General features: G+C 43.4%; 1 protein-coding gene across 1 annotated transcript in view; it reads left to right on the top strand.

The window, feature by feature from the left end:
* LOC126092875 (dachshund homolog 2) overlaps positions 1–20419 on the top strand; it is a 982096-nt gene that overhangs the window by 133320 nt on the left and 828357 nt on the right. Inside the window, exon 3 of the mRNA XM_049908606.1 lies at positions 16216–16344. Coding sequence (XP_049764563.1) covers positions 16216–16344 — 129 coding nt within the window. The remainder of the gene's footprint in view (positions 1–16215; positions 16345–20419) is intronic.

The raw sequence follows: 20419 nt of genomic DNA, 5'->3' as shown, positions 1-20419 counted from the left end.
TAAAAAGCCGCACATCTGACAACCCTAAACAAATACGATATCAGTCGTTGTTTCCACGCTTCTGTGTCTGCTACCGTCCTGACAGCTGAAGCCTGCAACTTTCTTCGGTTCTTTATCCCAGCGTTCAGATGGCCTGCCCTGCGGTCTTCGCCTCTGTCTGGGGAGCCATTCTGGTATTACCTTTGTCCATTTTCCGTCATTTTTTCGTGCGATATGTCGTGGACATTTCCATTTTAGATCCTTTAGCCCTTCTACAACATCCTGAACTCCTGTTACTACCTGGGTGTTGTGTGATGTCCTTAGGTTAGTTAGGTTTAAGTAGTTCTAAGTTCTAGGGGACTGATGACCATAGATGTTAAGTCCCATAGTGCTCAGAGACATTTGAATCCTGTTACTACTCATCTTCTCTTAAGTTTCCGATTTTTCTTAGCGAGACCTATCACTGACCTGTCTATAGCTCTCTTAACTGCTCCAAGTTTTCTTTTGGAAAAAACTTATTTTCCGATATTTCTTAGTGAAACCTAGGAGTGACCTTCCCGTAGACCTCTGAGTAGTTCTAAGTTATCTTTTGGAAAACTCGTTTAAAATCCACGTTTCGCAGCCAGGTGTTAGTACAGGAAGTACAGAAGAACACTCCAAAACAACTTCTATTTAAGTACGCTGGCGTATCAGATTGAAAAACGGTTTCGTTTCTTCCATCAGCACTCCAGCCTAATTTGATTCCGCGGGAAATTTCAGGTTTTAAGTCTCCTTGGATATCAATTAACAGTTCCAGACGAACATATACGTTAACGTTTTGTAGACAGCTCTTGTGTATAATATTTGTTTTGGGCAGATTTATCTTAAGCCCCACTATATGATAAATTCTGTATAGAGGATTGCAGTTCTGCCACATTGTTCGCTAGGGCTACTATATCGTCTGCAAATCTCAAGTTAGTGAGTCTTTCTCCGTTTATTCTAATTCCCCTTTCTTTATAAATAATTTGTGACATTGCCACCTCAAGGACATCTATAGGTAATTTCGGGGATATAGTATCACCCATCTTGACTCCTCTTACAATGGAAATTCTCTCGTGTGTTTTCCTGTGCTGACAGAAATCATCGAGGTAACACAGATGATACATAATATGTTTATGTACCTCGTTTCTATACCTTGTGTAACTGCGGTGTCAGTGAGCTAAAGTATCAGGGAATAACTTCCATGGTGCTAGACGGAGCTGTAGACGGCAAAAATTATTGAGGAAGACAGGAGAATGTAATTTCTCAGAAGAAAATATGAAGTCAAAGTAAGAACTAAGTGATCATTTTGCCACTTTTACTGATGACTTATGTTTAGGAATAGCAAAAAATAAGTTTTTGTGTTTCACCTATTACCAGTTTCGGTGTGTGACTCAGCGACTAAGTGTTTAAGTGCCAGACCATGGGTCCAAAGAGTTCTGGTTCAGTACCAGGCCAGTCCTAGGATCATTATTTCTCACTTACGACTTGTTTCGCCTCTGGCAATGTTTGTTAATGTGAAAAACGTCAAGGTGCACCGTGGTGGAAGTCCACTCTGTTGGTTCCTGTGAAACTGTCTGGGTAAGTCGGTTCAAAGGTGTGAGGAAGGACACAAAGAAGACCACCTCTAGTAAAGCACTATGGTGTTCAAACTCGCGAGGGGTCGATGAAACGGTCCATTACGACTTAACGTGTGACACATTGTACTGTGTTTGGGTTCCAGATGGTCGGTTACACTCAAGTAGCTCTAGCCGCACGCAACCCAAGAACTACGACGAGATACATCAGATGCTGAAGTATGGGATAACCTAATGAAGGCAGAGATGAACGCGTTCGATGTTAGTTGTGCTATGAGATAAATAGATTGACACAGGAGAGGAACTCGTGGCGGTGTCCGTTACTCTGAAGACTGATAGCAGAAAAAGTTGTGATTCTAGCTGCCTCTGCCATTACAATTTGGGTGTGAACAGCAAAGCAACTACATCTCTCACAGAAACACCTCAGCCCAGAAGGATCAATGCACGACGGCGTATAAGGGATCCTTAAACTGGTTACTACCAACTAATACATTCCCTCTAAAACGAGGTAGAAATCCCTCGGTAACATGCGCTCTGGTAGCACGAGATACAAGACCGAAGTGATGTCTTCCAGTGGAACTATAGTTTAGCGTGGGTAGAACTAAACTTATGTGTGACCACTTTGGAAGATCCACTCTGAGCGAGACCAGACCCAAATCATATAGCCTACTATTAGAGCCTCCGTTGTGTACAATGATAAATGCGTTTCAGATCTTGACAGCAATGCCAAAATCTGCTAATAGTTTACCTCTGAGCTTCTCTCAGGTGACAATAAATAATTCAGGTTGTTCTGTGGTAGTTTCATGTAATACTGCATCGTCGTTGTCGTTCCCACCCCCACCCCTCTCACCCGTCACCCTGATTCTTTTCCTGTTTGCACGATATGGACCTGTCTTTTGACAAACTTCCCAAAAAGGGACGTGAGTTTGATATTAAGACATCGGTCCCCACTCGGCACGAGCGTTGTTCCCCATGGTTTCCCAAGTCTCTGGCTGTCTGTAGCAAATACGGTGAGAGTGACAACGAGTTTATGATGCCAGATCGAATAATCAAACAACAGGAATGACTGGAATCGTAACTAGTGGCAAAACCCTGCGGAAATCCCGTAGACTGCGCAGAACGACAAGTATGTGAACCGGGGCCGCACTCATACTCAGCGGACACGAGCCACGACTAAGTGATTACTATTACAGAGGTATTGTTTGTATCGGTCAGAGAAGTTGTGCCCTAGTACAAACACAGCAATGCGCGTGGACGGGGCTGTTAATGCTGTAATTTCCCGCTTAATGGCCGTCGGCAGGCACGCAGTAACGATAAAGAAATTGTAATCACACTGTAGAAAAGAGAATCTGAACACAGCAATTAACACTAACATTTACTAGACTGTTTCGCTAGACTCACAGCAGGGTGGTAAGCGAAACAATAGATGGGAAATTACAGAACTGATGTGGTAAGAGTACTGGATGAAAAGTCACGGACGAAAGTTTTGCAACTGACGTCGAGAAGGAGTAAGTTATTCTAGAAGGGCACTTGCAAGGAAAGGGACATCAGCTTTATTTCGATCTGTTCAAAACGTTAAACAGATTGGTTCACGAAGACCTATAAACATTTTGCAGTGCGTTGTGGTGAATGTTCTAAATGTTTCCCGTTAGCATCTGAAAAACAAAGGAACTCGGCACTTTAAAAAAGTTTTTGATAGGTGCATACATTGTGAAGCTAAGTGGCTTATCACTTGAATTCATTAATTACCTGCACCAGTTGATTCTAAGTTCTGTCACGAAATTTCACAGCTTAGCAACGTAGGACCAGGGTTAATACGTGTATTGGACTGCTATCCAGCCTTCAAAACCCCTCGGGCCATCCCTACTTCGCTTCTACGTAAATTATTTCAGACGAATTCCAGAATTCCAGGTGAAAGTGTTCCATCTCTGATTATCTTGACGTCGATGGGCCCTTAAACTTTAACTGCCCTTTACTTTAAATCTCAAGAATTGCAGTTCTTGTTCGGTCTTTTGATAATTTTAGAATTATTTCTCCTGTTTTTGTCGTTTTATTTCTGTGCAGCGTTAGTTCTCCGTCTGTTGACAATGAAAGATTTAAAATGAGTTCGACTACTTCGATAATCACTCAAGATTTTCGCACCAAAGCTGCCATTGTTTGAACATATGGACAGAATTAGATACTTACAGGTCTCGGGTCTACGGCGTCTGCTTTAGGATGAGGTGCTCCGTTGTTAGTATCTGCAAGGGATTCGCACACGATGATTTGATCAGGGTTACCCTGACAACACTTTACGCACCTCGTTACCGAAAAAGTAAATACCATTCTGTTAACGAACAGGTTTTAGAAGAATGAAGGCTTCAATTTATTTGTGATATGGACAGCTGTCGGTATGGAATGCTGACGAAGCGTAATTCATCCACGAATGAAGACTCTTAGATAAAACAGTTCCGATCAAGACATGAGTATTGTTGAGCTGTCTCGGACCATTACGAAGATGGATTAACGTCTGACATTCGAAAACCACTGCGTTAAATTTTTAGAGCCATCCTTCGCCCAGGAGTCAAGGAAATGTATTACTTCCGTATTACTGCTTCGGAAGTGTACGTTCTCCGTTCTTAGATAAATAGGATAGGAAAGTACTGATCCCTGCTACTTACGTTCGGTGTCTCGCGGAATACAGATGTAGGTGTGAATGTTCTGTTTTTATAGTTTCCCTGATCTATTCCGTTTAGTGAAAGCTAGCGATAAAGAACGCGCTGGCACAGGAATGCACTCGCTTCGATTAGTGTTCACGTATTCTCCATTTATTTGCATGTAGAGCGTTTGCCGAACACATTGATAGGCCTTAAAAAGTAGAGGGCGTCGACGGAAACAGTTTGACGCCTGGAATCGCTCGTTGCGATTATGCGGCGCACGGCGAAGACATTATCTCTCCCACGCCGGGTATCGGAAAGTGCCGCGCAACGGCGGTGACGTCATCGCGTGTCACCGGCCGCGGCTGGCGGCTCCTTTGGCGCCGCAGACACTTGTCGAAACAATCGATTCTCTCGCCTCCGCGCAGCGCACAGCCGGATTCGCTGCATTGCCCACGCCCCGCGGCCGCAGCCGCCAGAACCGGGTTAACGAACCCGTACTGCGCGACGCAGTGCCGGCTGACGTCACGTGGAGGACATCCGCCTCTGGCTGGACCAGCGCCACCACCAAGATATTGTGCCTAGGAAACGGACCTACTGTAGTTTCTAATGGTGAGACACGCTGAAGCGTGAATAGCTACCGGCTTATATCGAAGATTTGTCGCACGATATACAACACATCAATAACGTGACAAAATTTGTAATTCTCCGAGGCTGTTTGTCGACGATGCAGCGATCCACAGATGGTTGACAGCGCAATAATATTATCACGAAGTGCAGAACAGAGTTCGGGACCAAGATTGACAAGTGACAGTCAACATAAATAAACGTAATGCGATGCGTGTAAATAAACAAGAAGACCCGATACGACTTGAGTTCATGATCGGTGAACAGTCACTGTAATTAGCCGTAATCGTCATGTATCTGGTATCATGGCGCAGCGCTAGATAGCCGGAGTATGAATCCAAATGATCTCGGATTCCATTACGAGGGCTATTCGGAAAGTAAGGAACGATAGGTCGCGAAATGCACACCACAGGGAAAATCAAAACTGTTTTATTTGCAACAGTTAAATACAACTTCCAGCTAATTATCTCCACAGTCGCCGACCCGACTTACACGTTTGTCGTAGCGTTGTACCAACTTTCCAATACCCTCGTTATAGAAGGCATCCGCCAGTGATTTCCGCCAATTCTCTACGCTGGCCTACAGCTCGTTGTCTGTGCCAAAATGTTGTCTTCATAGCCAGCGGTTCATGTGAGCAGAGATGAAATTCTGAGGGAGACAATTACGGGCTGTATTGTGGGTAGTCAAACATTTCCAAGTGAAAACGATGCAGGAGCATCTTCATTGCCCCTGCAGAATGCGGCTGAGAATTGTCTTGAAGACGAAACCGCATGATATTTATGTAATGTTGGCTGCATAGCTTCAGGCGAAATATCTCACCAGGCCCTCGTACTTGGCGGGAGACACTACTGTTCTAGGTATCTTTATGTGCTCCCTTTGTGCTCAGAACTAAAAAGAACGACGTAACGCGGTCGACGGGCATACTAGAGCCACTGCCCAACACACGTGTGCAATACGTCATCGGATTTTCACTGTGGTTTCCATTTCGCGACCGATCGTTCCTTACTTTCCGAATAACCCTCGTATTTTTGTCCGACCATTTCCGCTTATTTCGCGACTGGCACTGTTTGATGACGTGAAAAATTCTGAACTCCACCGTGTTTCGACATCCACGTTAAAATGTAGGTCGGCCTATATCTGGCCGGATACTGTAACAGTCAGGGTCTTTTCTGGCAAATACTAGGCGAGCTGATAGCTCAGTACTGGTATTAAGTAGGACGCTTTTACGAATGAATTCTAGTAATTTAAAAAATGAGATCCAAATTCGTCACAGTTTGTTTAAAATGCGAGACTAACTCAGGAAGACAAATAAGTGTAAAAATTGTTAAGTATAGTTGAAATATACGTGACATGTTAGAACAGACAAAGCTGTGGGTAAAAGGGTCCTTCTAAACTCCTGGATCGATTTCAAACAAAACTGGTGCACGTGTTACTATCGGGAAGACTTACTGTTGGTGTCAAAACCACCAGTTTGCTATTGGGATGGGGATGATAGCGTAGTGATGGAGAGAGTAGGGGGAGGAGGAGATAGAGCGGGGCGGGAGGGAAGGAGGAGATGGATACAGATGGGGAAGGAGTAGATGGAGAGAGAGAGAGAGGAGGGAAAAGGAGGAGATGAACAGAGAGAGGGGGAGTAGGACGTCGACAGAGAAAGGAAAGAGGAGGAGATTAACAGAGGGAGGGAAGAGGAAGAATGGACAGAGGGAGGGGGAATAAGGAAATGGACAGAGAAAGGGAAGAGGAGAAGATGAACAGAGAGAGGGGGAGGAGGAGGTGTACAGAGAAAAAAAAAGAGATGAACAGAGAGAGGGAAGAGGAGGAATGGACGGAGGGAGGAGGAAGAAGGAGATGAATAGAGAAAGGGAAGAGGAGGAGATGAACAGAGAGAGGGAAGAGGTAGAATGGACAGAGGGAGGGGGAGGAAGGAGATGAATAGAGAAAGGGAAGAGGAGGAGAGGAACAGAGAGAGGGGGAGGAGGTAGACAGAGAAAGGAAAGAGGAGGAGATGAACAGAGAAAAGATGGAAGAGGAGGACAGAGGGATGAGGGAGGAGAAGATGGACGAGAAAGGGGGAAGGAAGAGATAAACAGAGGAAGGGGAAAGAAGGAGATGGACTAATAGAATACGGAATAACTACATACCTGTGCAAATCCCGGTGCTCCGAAGTTCCGTACAGGTGTAAAAATTCCTAATAGGTCGCTTGTGTTGTAGCCAACAGATAAACGTTAGAAGTTATAGCTTTCGGATCCTGATCCTGGGCGTCCAAGGTCCGTGATACTGTAGACCAGACGGTAGAAGACACACTGGAAGAAGAGAAAAGTATAGTAATTCCGTCTGTGACCGGACCTCGAGTAATTACTTACTTCTTGGAAAAAGAAGGAGATGACGTTTAGAGAAGGACGCAGTTATTCATTACTGTACTCTTGCGTTCCTTGCGTATTTTTTCGTGCTTATTTTATGAGACAAAGGTCTATTAGTTAATTATATCTGAAGATGATATCGCAATGTACGAAACATTGTCGTGCAAAACTGCGAGTTAAATTACTTGTGTGTGGAGGTGGCAGCCGTACGCAGCTCCGTGCTCCATTTTCCTTACTTTTTTTTTTCTTTTATCGGAAACCAAGTTCTCTGTAGTTACCAACAGTTAGCTTCTTCGACGAACTGACGAAAGAAACAGCAGACGGAGCGCTGAGACTCGAGGATCCCGACTCAATTTATAGCCCTGCGCAGTCGGCGCTGCGGCAGCAGCGGCGGTCGCGTACGGGTTTCGCAAGCGCTCGCATACGAATGTGTAACGACATACAGGTTTCCGCCCGTATAGCGGGGCGACCCGCTTTCCCGAGCGGCGCCATAAAAATACCAATATATTTTATGTTATTCCCTTTAATTTGCAGTTGCATTAGCCGCCAGTGTCATTATGCGGGAGCCGTCAGTGTTCGCCCGTGGCGGCAGGCCGACTGCCGGGCTCTCGAACAGATCCCACGAGTAGTACTCAGCCAGCCGGCCACAACTGCGTGCGGCCCGGCCGGGCAGAGATCTCTATCGGCCTTCTCCGTATTCGGAAATTCTGTTACGCGCCGGCCGGCATTCGAATATTTTTGCCTCCATTTCCGAGCAATCGATCACGATACAACAACGAGACGAGGAGTATTATATTTTCTTTCCTTTTTCTTTGTTTCCTTCTCTCTATTTTTTCGTCCGACAGTCTCGCCAATTATACGGACAATATCTCGCCGCCTGCGCCGCTCTACAACTCCACAAGTCAATAAAATTTTACGGCGGAAAGGTGAGCTTTATGTCAGCTGCCGCGGGGTATGTTTGTACGATTTTAACTGCGGCGAGCTCGTGTCGTAATGCCAAGGCACGGGCGCGGTCCAGTCGGGACTTCTTTCTTTTTTTCACTTCTCGAGGCTCTGTTTGTGTGCGTCCAGAGCATTTGTCGATGGGGCAACACAAGCGGCAGTATTCATTAAACGACTATCGCGCGCGCTCGCCCCCAAAAATTCTACTCCGTCGCCACACACACACACACACACACACACACACACACACACACACACAAGTCTTTTGTTTCGCGCGCGGGCGGAGATTTTTATCGCCGCTCCGGGAGGAATGTTACGAACGAGCCGACTCGGAAAAAGGCGGCTACTGTTCGAGATTAAATGATTGGAGTCAGATTTATAGTACGAGCTGAATTTTAAGCAGGCAGCCGCCCGTGCGAGGAAGATGGATTGTAATAAGCACGAACCGCCGCGGAGAGGACAGAAGCCGCTATCTCGATGTGGCGCAAGAGCGCCGGACGGCGGATCAGATATTGGGAAAGCTTTAGGCGCGATATTGTCACGGAGCGGCCAAATGGTGAGTAATAACACCGCTTATTTGTAGTAGTTTGAAGTTGTTCCAGGTATCGAGTCCGGGCGGCTCGCATCTCTCGAGTATGAGTTCTGCAGATGTGAGATGGCCGTAGCTTTCTACTGCAGAGCATTTCAGGGGCAACTGTTTCCATCGGAATTCAAAACATCCTAACCTTGTCAGTACAAGGAAAAAAATTGTGATAATTTTTGCACCGTGCATGCGCCTACTAAACTAATGTGCAGAATACGTCTAGGACGATTCGCTTGCCTAGTGGCCTACTTGAAACGGAAAAGGAAGTAAAGAGTTGAATGCCCTATCGATGCTGAGCTCATTACAGATGTAGCATTAGATCTGTTTGGGAGGGATAGATAAATTAGTGCTCAACCCTTATGTTATATAAAACAACATCCCAATACCTTACTAGGCATGGGCCTGTAGGAGGTGATATATGCCGTCTTCAGGACACATTTGATCTGACTTAACCTAATAATTCCACTGCAGCTTGGCATTTATCACATGCACAAGTCAGAGTCACAGGTCAACGAAGTGATAAGCGGTTCCAAATTTTGCCAAGGTTGTTTCGAGTATGCTGCAGTAGTTTCGCTGAGAAGCCGTTACCCGTCTTCCATACATTTACGATCTCTGTCCACACGATTTCCATATTTTGGAGCCCTGAAAAAAGACGCTCGCTTCTCACGATTTGATTTGGACCAAGTCATGCGCGCTTGGATAAAACAGGGGTTCCGTAGACAACCAAAAACATTTTTCCATGAAGACACTGACCGTCTTGTCTCACAGTGGTATAAATGTATTAACAGATTAAGATTACTTTTGAAATAATAAACAGTTTGCTTACTTTTTTCCATGTGTCTCGTTCTCGCTTACCTGCCGCTTACACACACACACACACACACACACACACACACACACACACACACACACAGTGTGGGTGTAGTACTGAACGAAAGTTTTTCTTTATTTCTTACCCTCACTAGGCTGACTTTTGAATACCATCTGATGTTACGAAATAATACTAAGTATACTGGTCGCTATGATACACAATAGGGTCTTTTAAAACTTAAAAGACATAATGAAAGAACTGCGCTTTTTCCATTTTTATCGAAAGGCACTTAGCTGAACAGGCCCTTTCGCTATAGATCGATTCATATGTGACGTAAGTAGGAAGACTACGAAGCAAACGGAGTTGTTTCACGCTTTTGCCTTACAGAAGCCAGTGCAACATTTGAAGAATGTATGAAGTACTTCATTCCGCCTCCATACCTGGCTGCCGTGCGGAGTCCCGGGTTCGATTCCCTGTATTGCCAGGGATTTATTCTCGGTGGGAGGATTAGCACGGGGTACGTCCGCAGCTCGTGGTCGTGCGGTAGCGTTCTCGCTTCCCGCGCCCGGGTTCCCGGGTTCGATTGCCAGCGGGGTCAGGGATTTTCTCTGCCTCGTGACGGCTGGGTGTTGTGTGATGTCCTTAGGTTAGTTAGGTTTAAGTAGTTCTAAGTTCTCGGGGACTGATGACCACAGATGTTAAGTCCCATAGTGCTCAGAGCCATTTGAACCAAGCACGGGGTACACTCAATCTCGTGACGCCAATTGAGGAGCTACCAGACCAACTATTAGCGGCTCCAGGTCTGCTAACACGACGAAGGCCGGGATTGCGATGCACTGACCCCCACACCTCCCCATATACATGACGCCATTGGCTGATGGATGACACGGTGGTATGTCAGGCCCGATCGGCCCTTCTGCGGCCAGAACGGTGATGCTTACAAGTTATTTCTAAGGGCTGATTTACACACAGTCTGCATAACAGTTGCAAGATTTGAGGAATCCTGTGCGGTATGAGTCACTGGGGAAGAGGAAGCTAGCCTGACGCTGGGGACAGGGCAGACGGGGAACCCGGCGGGACAGGTGGGCGCAAGCGTCCTTTTGCGGTCCCTTTCAATAAAACCGGCAGCCGAACCTCAAAGAGCGTCGCCGCCTATAAATAGCGTCGCGGCGCCCCGCGCATGCGCCGTGCCGCCTTGTTTACCTCGCGTTTACTGCCCACTGCGCTGCCGGCTCACCGCAGACGTCGTAATGCCCGGCTGCGGCGCCGTCTCCACAAGGCGTCTTTATTGGCGCTCCGTTAGTCGCTGTACGGCGGCATCGCCACTGTGGCTGCTTTTGACTGCGATGTGCGGCCAGTAGACTCGTACAATTACCCTCACGGTACTAGAGCCGCTGGCGCATTGCCTGCGATCCGCAGCGACCTAAGTCGTCGACTTCACTCTGTATTCATGTAAACAAATACACCCACACATGCACCTTTCAAATTTTTGTCTGCGACATATCGTTGTTGTTGTTGTGGTCTTCAGTCCTGAGACTGGTTTGATGCAGCTCTCCATGCTACTCTATCCTGTGCAAGTTTCTTCATCTCCCAGTACCTACTTCAACCTACATCCTTATGAATCTGCTTAGTGTATTCATCTCTTGGTCTCCCCCTACGATTTTTTCCCTCCACGCTGCCCTCCAATACTAAATTGGTGATCCCTTGATGCCTCAGAACATGTCCTACCAACCGATCCCTTCTTCTGGTCAAGTTGTGCCACAAACTTCTCTTCTCCCCAATCCTATTCAATACTTCCTCATTAGTTATGTGATCTACCCATCTAATCTTCAGCATTCTTCTGTAGCACCACATTTCGAAAGCTTCTATTCTCTTCTTGTCCAAACTATTTACCGTTCATGTTTCACTTCCATACATGGCTACACTCCATACAAATACTTTCAGAAATGACTTCCTGACACTTAAATCTATACTCGATGTTAACAAATTTCTCTTCTTCAGAAACGCTTTCCTTGCCATTGCCAGTCTACATTTTATATCCTCTCTACTTCGACCATCATCAGTTATTTTGCTCCCCAAATAGCAAAAATCCTTTACTACTTTAAGTGTCTCATTTCCTAATCTAATTCCCTCAGCTTCACCCGACTTAATTCGACTACATTGATGTCTCTGGTACAATTACAACGTCATTGCCAAACCTCAGAGTTTTTATTTCTTTTCCCTAAGTTATAATTTAGTTTCCAGATCTTTCTTTTGTTTCCTTTACTGGGACATATCGTGTCAGCTTCAAATTAAAAGTTGTACTTATCCACCGGTTCTGACCAAGATTTTCTAGAGCTTTCCCTCTGTTGCAAGGCAAACTCCGAAACTGCATAGTTTTGTTGTCTGCAGTCCGAAAACTGGTCTGATGCAGCTCTTCATGCTACTCGATCCCGTGCAGACCTCTGAATCTCCGAATAAGTACTGCAACTTACATCCTTCTGAATCCGGTTACTGTGTTAACCTCTCGGTCTTCTTTTACAACTTTTACCCCTCACACTTCCCTCCAACGATGCCTCGAAAAGTCGCCTATCAACCGATCTCCTTGTTTAGTCAAGTAGTGCCGCAAATTTCTTTTCTCTGCACGTCTGTTCAGTACCTCCTCATTAGTTACGTGACCTATCCATCTAATCGTCAGCATTCTTCTGTAGCATCACATTTTAAAAGCTTTTGTTTTGTTCTTGTCTAAACTGTTTATTGTCCACGTTTCACTTCCACACGTGGCTGGACTCCAGACAAATACCTTCAGAAAAATTTCCTAACACTGAAATTTATATTCAGCGTTAACAAACTTCTCTTAATCAGAAACGCTTTTCTTGCCATTGCAGTCCACATCTTATATCCTCCCTACTTCGGCCATCACCAGTTATTTTGTTGCCCAAGTATCAAACCATTTCCTATATCAAGCGTCTCGTTTCCCAATCTAATTCACCGGCTCTCCTCAGTTAATTCGAATACATTGCATTATCCTAGATTTGCTTTTATGGTGTTCACCTTGTATGTTTTTCGAGACGCTGTCCATTCAACTGATCTAATTCCTTTGATGTCTCTGGTACAATTACAACGTCATTGCCAAACCTCAAAGTTTTTATTTCTTTTCCCTAAGTTATAATTTAGTTTCCAGATCTTTCTTTTGTTTCCTTTACTGCTTGCTCGGTGTATAGATTGAGTTAGATCGGGAATAGGCTGCAATCCTGTCTCACACCCTTCTCAACCCTTGCTTCCTTGTCATGCCCCTCGGCTCTTATAACTGCCGTCTGGTTTCAGTACACGTTGTAAACAGCCTTTTGCTCCCTGTATTTTATCCCTGCTAACTTTAGAATTTCAAAGAGAATTTTACCTCTCAAATATTCCATGGGACTCTCTGCCTCCCTCCCTCCTCCCCCCCCCCTCTCTCTCTCTCTCACTCACTCACTCACTCGCTTTCTATGTGCCCTCTACGCCCCAACTCGCCTGGTATTTTGTTGAAAAGACCTCGACTTTACAGTGTGTCAGAACTCGAACAGTCCCCTTTATTTTTAAATGTACAAAACGAAGAGTATTTTTAAAAAATTGAAAAAGATCATAGCCAAGACGTGAGATTTCATTCTGTATCCACATAAACAAATGTACTTACACATACACTAGGCTTCCATGATTTCATCTGTTGACGCTTCTGGATTAAATGAAAAATAACGCCCACTCCCAGTTCTGACCAAGATTTTATAGAGCTTTTCCATTTTTCTAATCAAAATTCCAGAACAGGACATCCTCTCTCACTCAGTCTCAATTGGGACTCGGCAGCTGATACGTCATAACTCTGTCTGATCTACCTTTGGCTAGTGAATGAAACACTTTTTTATTTTTTTATTAGTTTAGAAACACTTCCACGATGTGAGCTTTCACTGTGCAACGATTTAGTCAAGTACGTCCCCTATCCTTTTCCAGTGTTTATATTGACAATATCATTCATAAATGGTTTTTTATATTAAAGGTCACGTCAATTACTGATAATTTCAATTCCATGACGCTGCTACTTCCTAATAATCAACTTATAATAGGAACGCATGAATCACAGTTTCAAATTGCATTAAATGACTTAAATCGGTCTTAAATACGAAGTGAAAATTTCGACTGATAAAACAAAAGTGTTGGCAATTTAAGGACTGAAACCCCTAAGAGCCAAATTTATTATAGATGGGCAAATAACTGAACAGAAGCGAGAGTTTCAGTATCTTTGTGGTAATTTTAAGTTTTTTTCATACCACATAGTGCATAGCTAAAATTGGCCAGATTCAGACATTTCTATGGAATTATACAACATGTCATCTGTGTCGGCCTTAGAAACCGAAGGCAACTACATGACTTAATAAAATATGAGTCAGAATATTAATAATAGTTTCTTGTCTCTTAAATTATGTCACATTCTGTCAGGCACTGCCAAAATGTTTAATGTGTACAGTGCAATGTGAAGAGAAATTTATGACAACAGAGATAGCTTTATTTACACGGCTATGCAGAGACACGAAATGCCTGATCTTTTTGAGAGTGAGCTTCGGTAACAAGACGAGTCAGTACTGGAGGCGGCCTGAACTGACAGTTTACACGGCGATAGAACAATGCATCATTTTGTGAATCAGCCGCAAGAGAGAGAGAGCCAGGCCAATACCAGAAAGTGACAGATATCTATCACAAATCGTACCACTTCTGTTTCACTTTCTATAGCATTCCGCAATTCGCAAGGAGCGTTAAAGCTTATTTCGTGGAAACGATACGCAACTTTCCTACCATGCAGATAAATTGTCAACCAAAGTTGCCATTGTCGAGGGTGGTCGAAGACAAACGGTGCTGGTGAATTAAGAAAAACTTGCTTATAAGAAGCAGTAGTTGAAACAGGAACCTCACTGCAAAAACGTTTATCTTTCTTGCCGTTGCTGAAGAAGAAGAATTAGGACCGGCAGTGACTTCTTGCCACCTAAATAACTTTCCTTCTACAAATCGTGCGTCTCGAATTTCGCCATTTACAACGTCACGGTGGTGCGGCGTTTGTACAGAGAACGTCAGAATGCCGTAGACTCAAGTTTTCACGTGCAATTCAAGCCGTAACTGCGAAAATGTCTGAAACAACCTTACGGTAATAGAGGGGTAGCGTACATAACGAACTGGCAACTGTGTATCAAGAAACTGGATGGAATTTTACTCATTTGTTCGTCTACGAAGAAAAAAAGAAACGCTTATGTCGGCTTTTACACCAACCCTCCGCTCGTGACAGTATATACGTTTATATGTGGCATGACTTGCTGTTTAAATAATAACAACGTTTGCGGGTGCCCTATTTCCAAGACGACGGACAAGATGGGCAAAATAAGAATAATGTTTATTACAATATACAATGATAAAATTAAATAAATGCTTTCAGTGAAATGCGGTTTTGTTGGTATTCATGATTTATTGCATACAACAACGACTAATAATACTGAAACGCTGTTTTTTACGAAAAAATGTATCTTACTAAAAGAAAATTTCCTCGAAACAGAGATCTCTCAGATCTCTCTATTCAGCACCATTGCGCATTTTTTTTTGTTTTGTTCTCTCTCTCTTTTTCAAATACGAAAAATTACGTATGTGAAATTTTACGTCTTGTTATCCTTTATCACGCTTTCTTTAAGTGATCTAGTATCATGGAAATCCGTACAAAAACGTTTCATGTTACTATTCGCTCGCGTATCAAGTGATGTGTGTTCTATGTGCCATTGGTATTTTACCTTTTGTGTACTGCCTCTCTGAGGCAGGAATGAGGAACCGTCCCGGCATTCTTCGAGTAAAGAGGTGTCGTCGGGTAAAGAGGTGTGCAAAACGGCTGAAGATGTACTTCCAAGCTTATCAACGTGCCAAACCATAGATCGTTAGTACGCGTGGCTGTTTAGAGCAGGGTCTGGCCATGTACCTCTTCTCCAAGCCAACACTTGTTTGCATTACGTTGCTCGACCTGGAAGAATATAGAGAACCCCTATAAAAACGTGGGAGCGGTAGAAGCAAGGTTGCGATACGTATAAAAGACAACTGTGTCTTAAAATACTGTATCTGTGCCTACATGTAATCTGTGCAGCTCACTATGATGAACGTAGTAGAGGTTATTTTTTGATATCATTGCCGCACGAAAAAAAGTAATTTTACCAGTTATTTGTCCGTTCCAAATAAATATGTATTCAGTGGCAATAAAATATACCTTAAGTTGAGCATGGCCTACATTCTCGCTATTTTGGTGTGAGTATTGCTGCTTTCCGGAAAACTTAGCTAATGTGAATGTATTGGTAGCCATTGTAACAGTTACACACAGTGAATACTTTACAATCTTTACATAAGTAAAATAAACGATTTTGCATTTAATACTCAATTCAACTGAAGTTAAAACGATTATGCAGTGACAGTATGCGGGAGAACCGAACAGAAAAGAAAAATTACCTAAATTTTGGTTTTGGGTTCTCAGCCATTTCGAAAAAATTTTCACTTGTCTAGTGATTTAAATTTACTTTAGGGAGCGTGCATTTTATTAAAAAATAGTAAACATGTTGTATTTGTTACTTATGTATATATATATTAGTGTTGCTTTTTGGGGAGGTTATTGCAAATACTACATCTCTGGTTCGTTGATTTTTCGCAGCTCGTTGTCCTTTCGCTGTCGAAGAAACGCGCTCATGCCCTACTTCAATCAGCAACTTTGCCCTCGTCGGGATACGAACCAACAGAACGACTTAGACGAAGCGGGCAACCCGTTCCACCACCAGCTCGCGTACGTTGACTTTTCTAAATTTTCTTGCCTAAAGTTGTTTTTACTTGTTTCTGCACACAAACGCCAAGCGAAAATGCGCAGTTGTGTTCATTATAACGGACGGAAGTCGTTCTGTAATCTGAGACCGTACATGAATGTAATAAACCTTCACCAACTGTTAGATACTGCTTTTATGAAACAACTTTGCATTTATTGGTCATTGCAGATCGAGCGGATTGTTTCCTTTCCATTCACGGGTTCGGAAACAAACGATTTCCACATTGCAGACCCAGTGTAACAGTGCCAGTACAACTAGTTTAAAAAATGGATTCTATTAAGGACGCTATTCCGAGACAAATACTCCAGCCCGGTTCGGAAATTCTTAAATAGGACTTTTGATCAGTTAATGTGCGTATTGGTATACCGTTCATAAACATGGTACATAACTACAATTAAAAATATTTTCTTCTGTTGGAAGCATGTAAGTCAGCACATTAAAAATAAACGTGTAGCGCTGGCTGTCCATTGCAGTTCCAACTGGCATTCGAAATCGGAGGCAATTCATCGATAATGGGTGAAAGCCGTTGAATATTCATTTGCCTGGCTTGTTTATATGTCCCCTCTCTGTCCGTTATAAGAGCTCAGCTGAACTGAAAAGAAAGTCACAATCATTTTGGACAAAATTTATTAACCTGAGTCGTTATACTGATGGTCAAATTAAGGCGTAATGCGCGCAATTATTTATGAGAAATAGCTCGCTTGTTAGCTGTAGCAGTGCATGTTGACTGTAGTAGTAATTTTCTCCCCATTTCACCGGCTCTCTTCATTTGTTTATTTCTTTCCCGTTTTCCTTTGCTCACCAACATATATTCGCTTTCACCACTAGCACAAACCGACGAGAATAACGAAAGGCAGGCTTCAGACGAGAGCCGCATTTAGAAAACGAAGAGATACGTGCAGCATGTATGCTATTCTTAAGTCTGTTTATTTTATTGTCAATTTGCGTACGGTTGCGAAAGGCGTGGTAATTCAGAAATGGAGCAGACATGCTTACTTTGAAGATAAGCCTAAAACTTCGAGCGAAAGAATTTATGTTCTCGATGATGAATCTATCACTGCCACTAATATTCATTACTTAACCACTATTGCTAGAACCCTGTACTCTTCCATAACTCGTCATACCTAACATACCGTGTCGCTGAGCTCGTCACACTACGTCTGAAAGCAACTACTACATATGCTTGGTAGTATCAGTGATCTTTAATTAATTGTGTTCATTGCAGTGAACGGAAGTTGTTCTGTAATTTGAGACCAATCGGTCTTGAATCTAACAATTACAAGAAAAATTTAAACCGTCACAGATAACACGTCCTAAATATTACAGTGTTTTACTGAATTCTATCCTGTACTTGAAAATATATAATTACTCTATTAACAAACTAAAAATTACTACACTAATAAACTAGAAGATGAGTTTGAGACTACAATGCTTTAAAAGGCATCTTGGTATTGAAGCTGGTATTTCTATGTTACCAAAGCAGTGAGGTACTTTAAAAACTGTAATTCGACCTGGGATCAGAACCAGCGTGTCATCTGTCATTTACAACCTATTCATAGGTTTATCAGAGGTGGAAGACACATAAAAAGCTATTGGTAGTGATTGCGTATTCACTTCCGTCGGTTCGTGCTAGTGTTTGTATTTTGTTTTACTTATTTTCCCTAAAAAAAATAGGCCTATTAACTGCATTCTCCTTCTGAAAGTGATTCATTCGCTTTCCATTATCACTTTCTTCAGCGTGGTTATTGTGGTGTCAAATTAGTTTCTCCCTTGTTTTAAACGTGTAACAAAAATTATTTACACTATTTTAGCAGTAGTTCTAAGAAAACGTATCTTCTGCACTTCGAGGAAATATTTTAAGGGTAATTAGGAGTCCCCTCTGATATTTTGTTTTCGTCTAAAGTGTTCATAGGGTTCGAACGAAAATATTAATGTAACCAATAAGCAAAATCTTTTCTTTGGAATTTGTGCCTTTTTCTGGGAAATGTGTGTTATTGTGTGAAAAATAAAACGTAACTGGGGTGAAAAGCTAAGCTCTAATAACCATGGTTTGTTAGGAGAAGCTACGAATTAAACAAGTGTCCAGTCTAAATGAGTTATTATCGACCATAACGACTTCTTTTAAATTCTCAAGAACTGTCTTACAGAGATCTAAGGAATACGATTCTCTGTTTTACATTGTCAAGAACTGTCTTATAGAGATCTGTGGAATAGGAGTCACATAATTTAATGAACAACATCAGTTCAAATTAAAATACGCAAAAATTCTACAACGTTTTTGTATATGCATGAATATTGATATTCTTTGCTGGATGGGTCATTCTATTCCAAACATACCATTGTTAATTCTGCCTTCTGAATGCTAAAATTTCCGTCTGTTTCAATCACTTTTCAGTATGTAATCACGTGGGTGACAGGTCTTCTCGTTTCTAAAGTGATTCTCCGAATTAGTTATATATAGATTATACAGCTCCTCCCGAGTTGAAAAGAATTCGTTGGATAGGGAGGGCGATAATGTAAGCCAAATTCAGTGATGCTTCAGAATTGGCTCGTTTTCCAACTGGATCAAGCGGACCATTGGCCTACTTCTACAATCCACATACATTGAAGAGTCAAAGAAAGTGGTACACCTGCCTAATATCGTGTAGGGCCACCGCAAGCACGCATAAGTGCCGCAACACGACGTGGCGTGGACCCGACTAATGTCTGAAGTAGTGCTGGAGGGAACTGACACCATGAATCCTGCAGCGTTGTCCATAAATCCGTAAGAGTACGAGGGGGTGGAGATCTCTTCTGAACAGCAGGTTGCAACGCATCCCAGATGTACTCAATAACATTCATGTCTGGGGAGTCTGGTGGCCAGCGGAAGTATTTAAACTCAGAAGAGTGTTCCTGGAGCCACTCTGTGGCAATACTGGACGTGTGTGGTGTCGCATTGTCCTGTTGGAATTGCCCAAGTCTGTCGGAATGCACAATGGATATGAATGGATGCAGGCACGTGTTACCCCTCGGAGTCGTGTCTAGATGTATCAAGGGTTCCATATCACTCCAGTTGCGCACGCCCCACAAAATTACAGAGCTTCTATCAACTTGAACAGTTCCCTGCTGAGAAACAGGGTCCTTGGATTCATGAGGTTGTCTCCATAACCGTACACATCCATCCGCTCGATACAATTTGAAACGCCTCTCGTCCGACAGGCAAGATGTTTCCAGTCATCAACAGTCCATTGTCGATGTTGACGGGCCCAGGCGAGGCGTAAAGCTTTGTGTCGTGCAGCCATTAAGGGTACACGAGTGGGCCTTCGGCTCCGAAAGCCCATATCGATGATGTTTCGTTCAATGGTTCGTACGCTGATACTAGTTGGACCAGCATAGAAATCTGGAGCAATTTGCGGAAGGGTTGCACTTCTGTCACGCTGAACGATTCTCTTCAGTCGTCGTTGGTCCCGTTCTTGCAGGATCTTTTTACGGCCGCAGCCATGTCGAGAATTTGATGCTTTATTCACGGCACACTCGTTAAATGGTTGTACGGGAAAATCCCCACTTCACCGCTACCTCGGATATGCTGAGTCCCATCGCTCGTGCGCCGATTAGAACACCAAGTTCAAACCCACTCAATCTTGATAACCTGCCATTGTAGCAGCAGTAACCGACCTAACAACTCAAGTCAGACACTTGTTGTCGTATATAGGCGTTGCCGACCGCAGCGCCGTATTGTGCCTGTTTACATACAGGGTGTTACAAAAAGGTACGGCCAAACTTTCAGGAAACATTCCTCACACACAAAGAAAGAAAATATGTTATGTGGACATGAGTCCGGAAACGCTTGCTTTCCATGTTAGAGCTCATTTTATTACTTCTCTTCGAATCACATTAATCATGGAATGGAAACACACAGTAACAGAACGTACCAGCGTGACTTCAAACACTTTGTTACAGGAAATGTTCAAAATGTCCTCCGTTTGCGAGGATACATGCATCCATCCTCAAGTCGGATGGAATCCCTGATGCGCTGATGCAGCCCTGGAGAATGGCGTA

The sequence above is a fragment of the Schistocerca cancellata genome, chromosome 7 (genome assembly GCF_023864275.1).
Source record: "Schistocerca cancellata isolate TAMUIC-IGC-003103 chromosome 7, iqSchCanc2.1, whole genome shotgun sequence".
NCBI lineage: Eukaryota > Metazoa > Arthropoda > Insecta > Orthoptera > Acrididae > Schistocerca > Schistocerca cancellata.
This window is presented reverse-complemented; position numbering and strand designations above follow the sequence as displayed.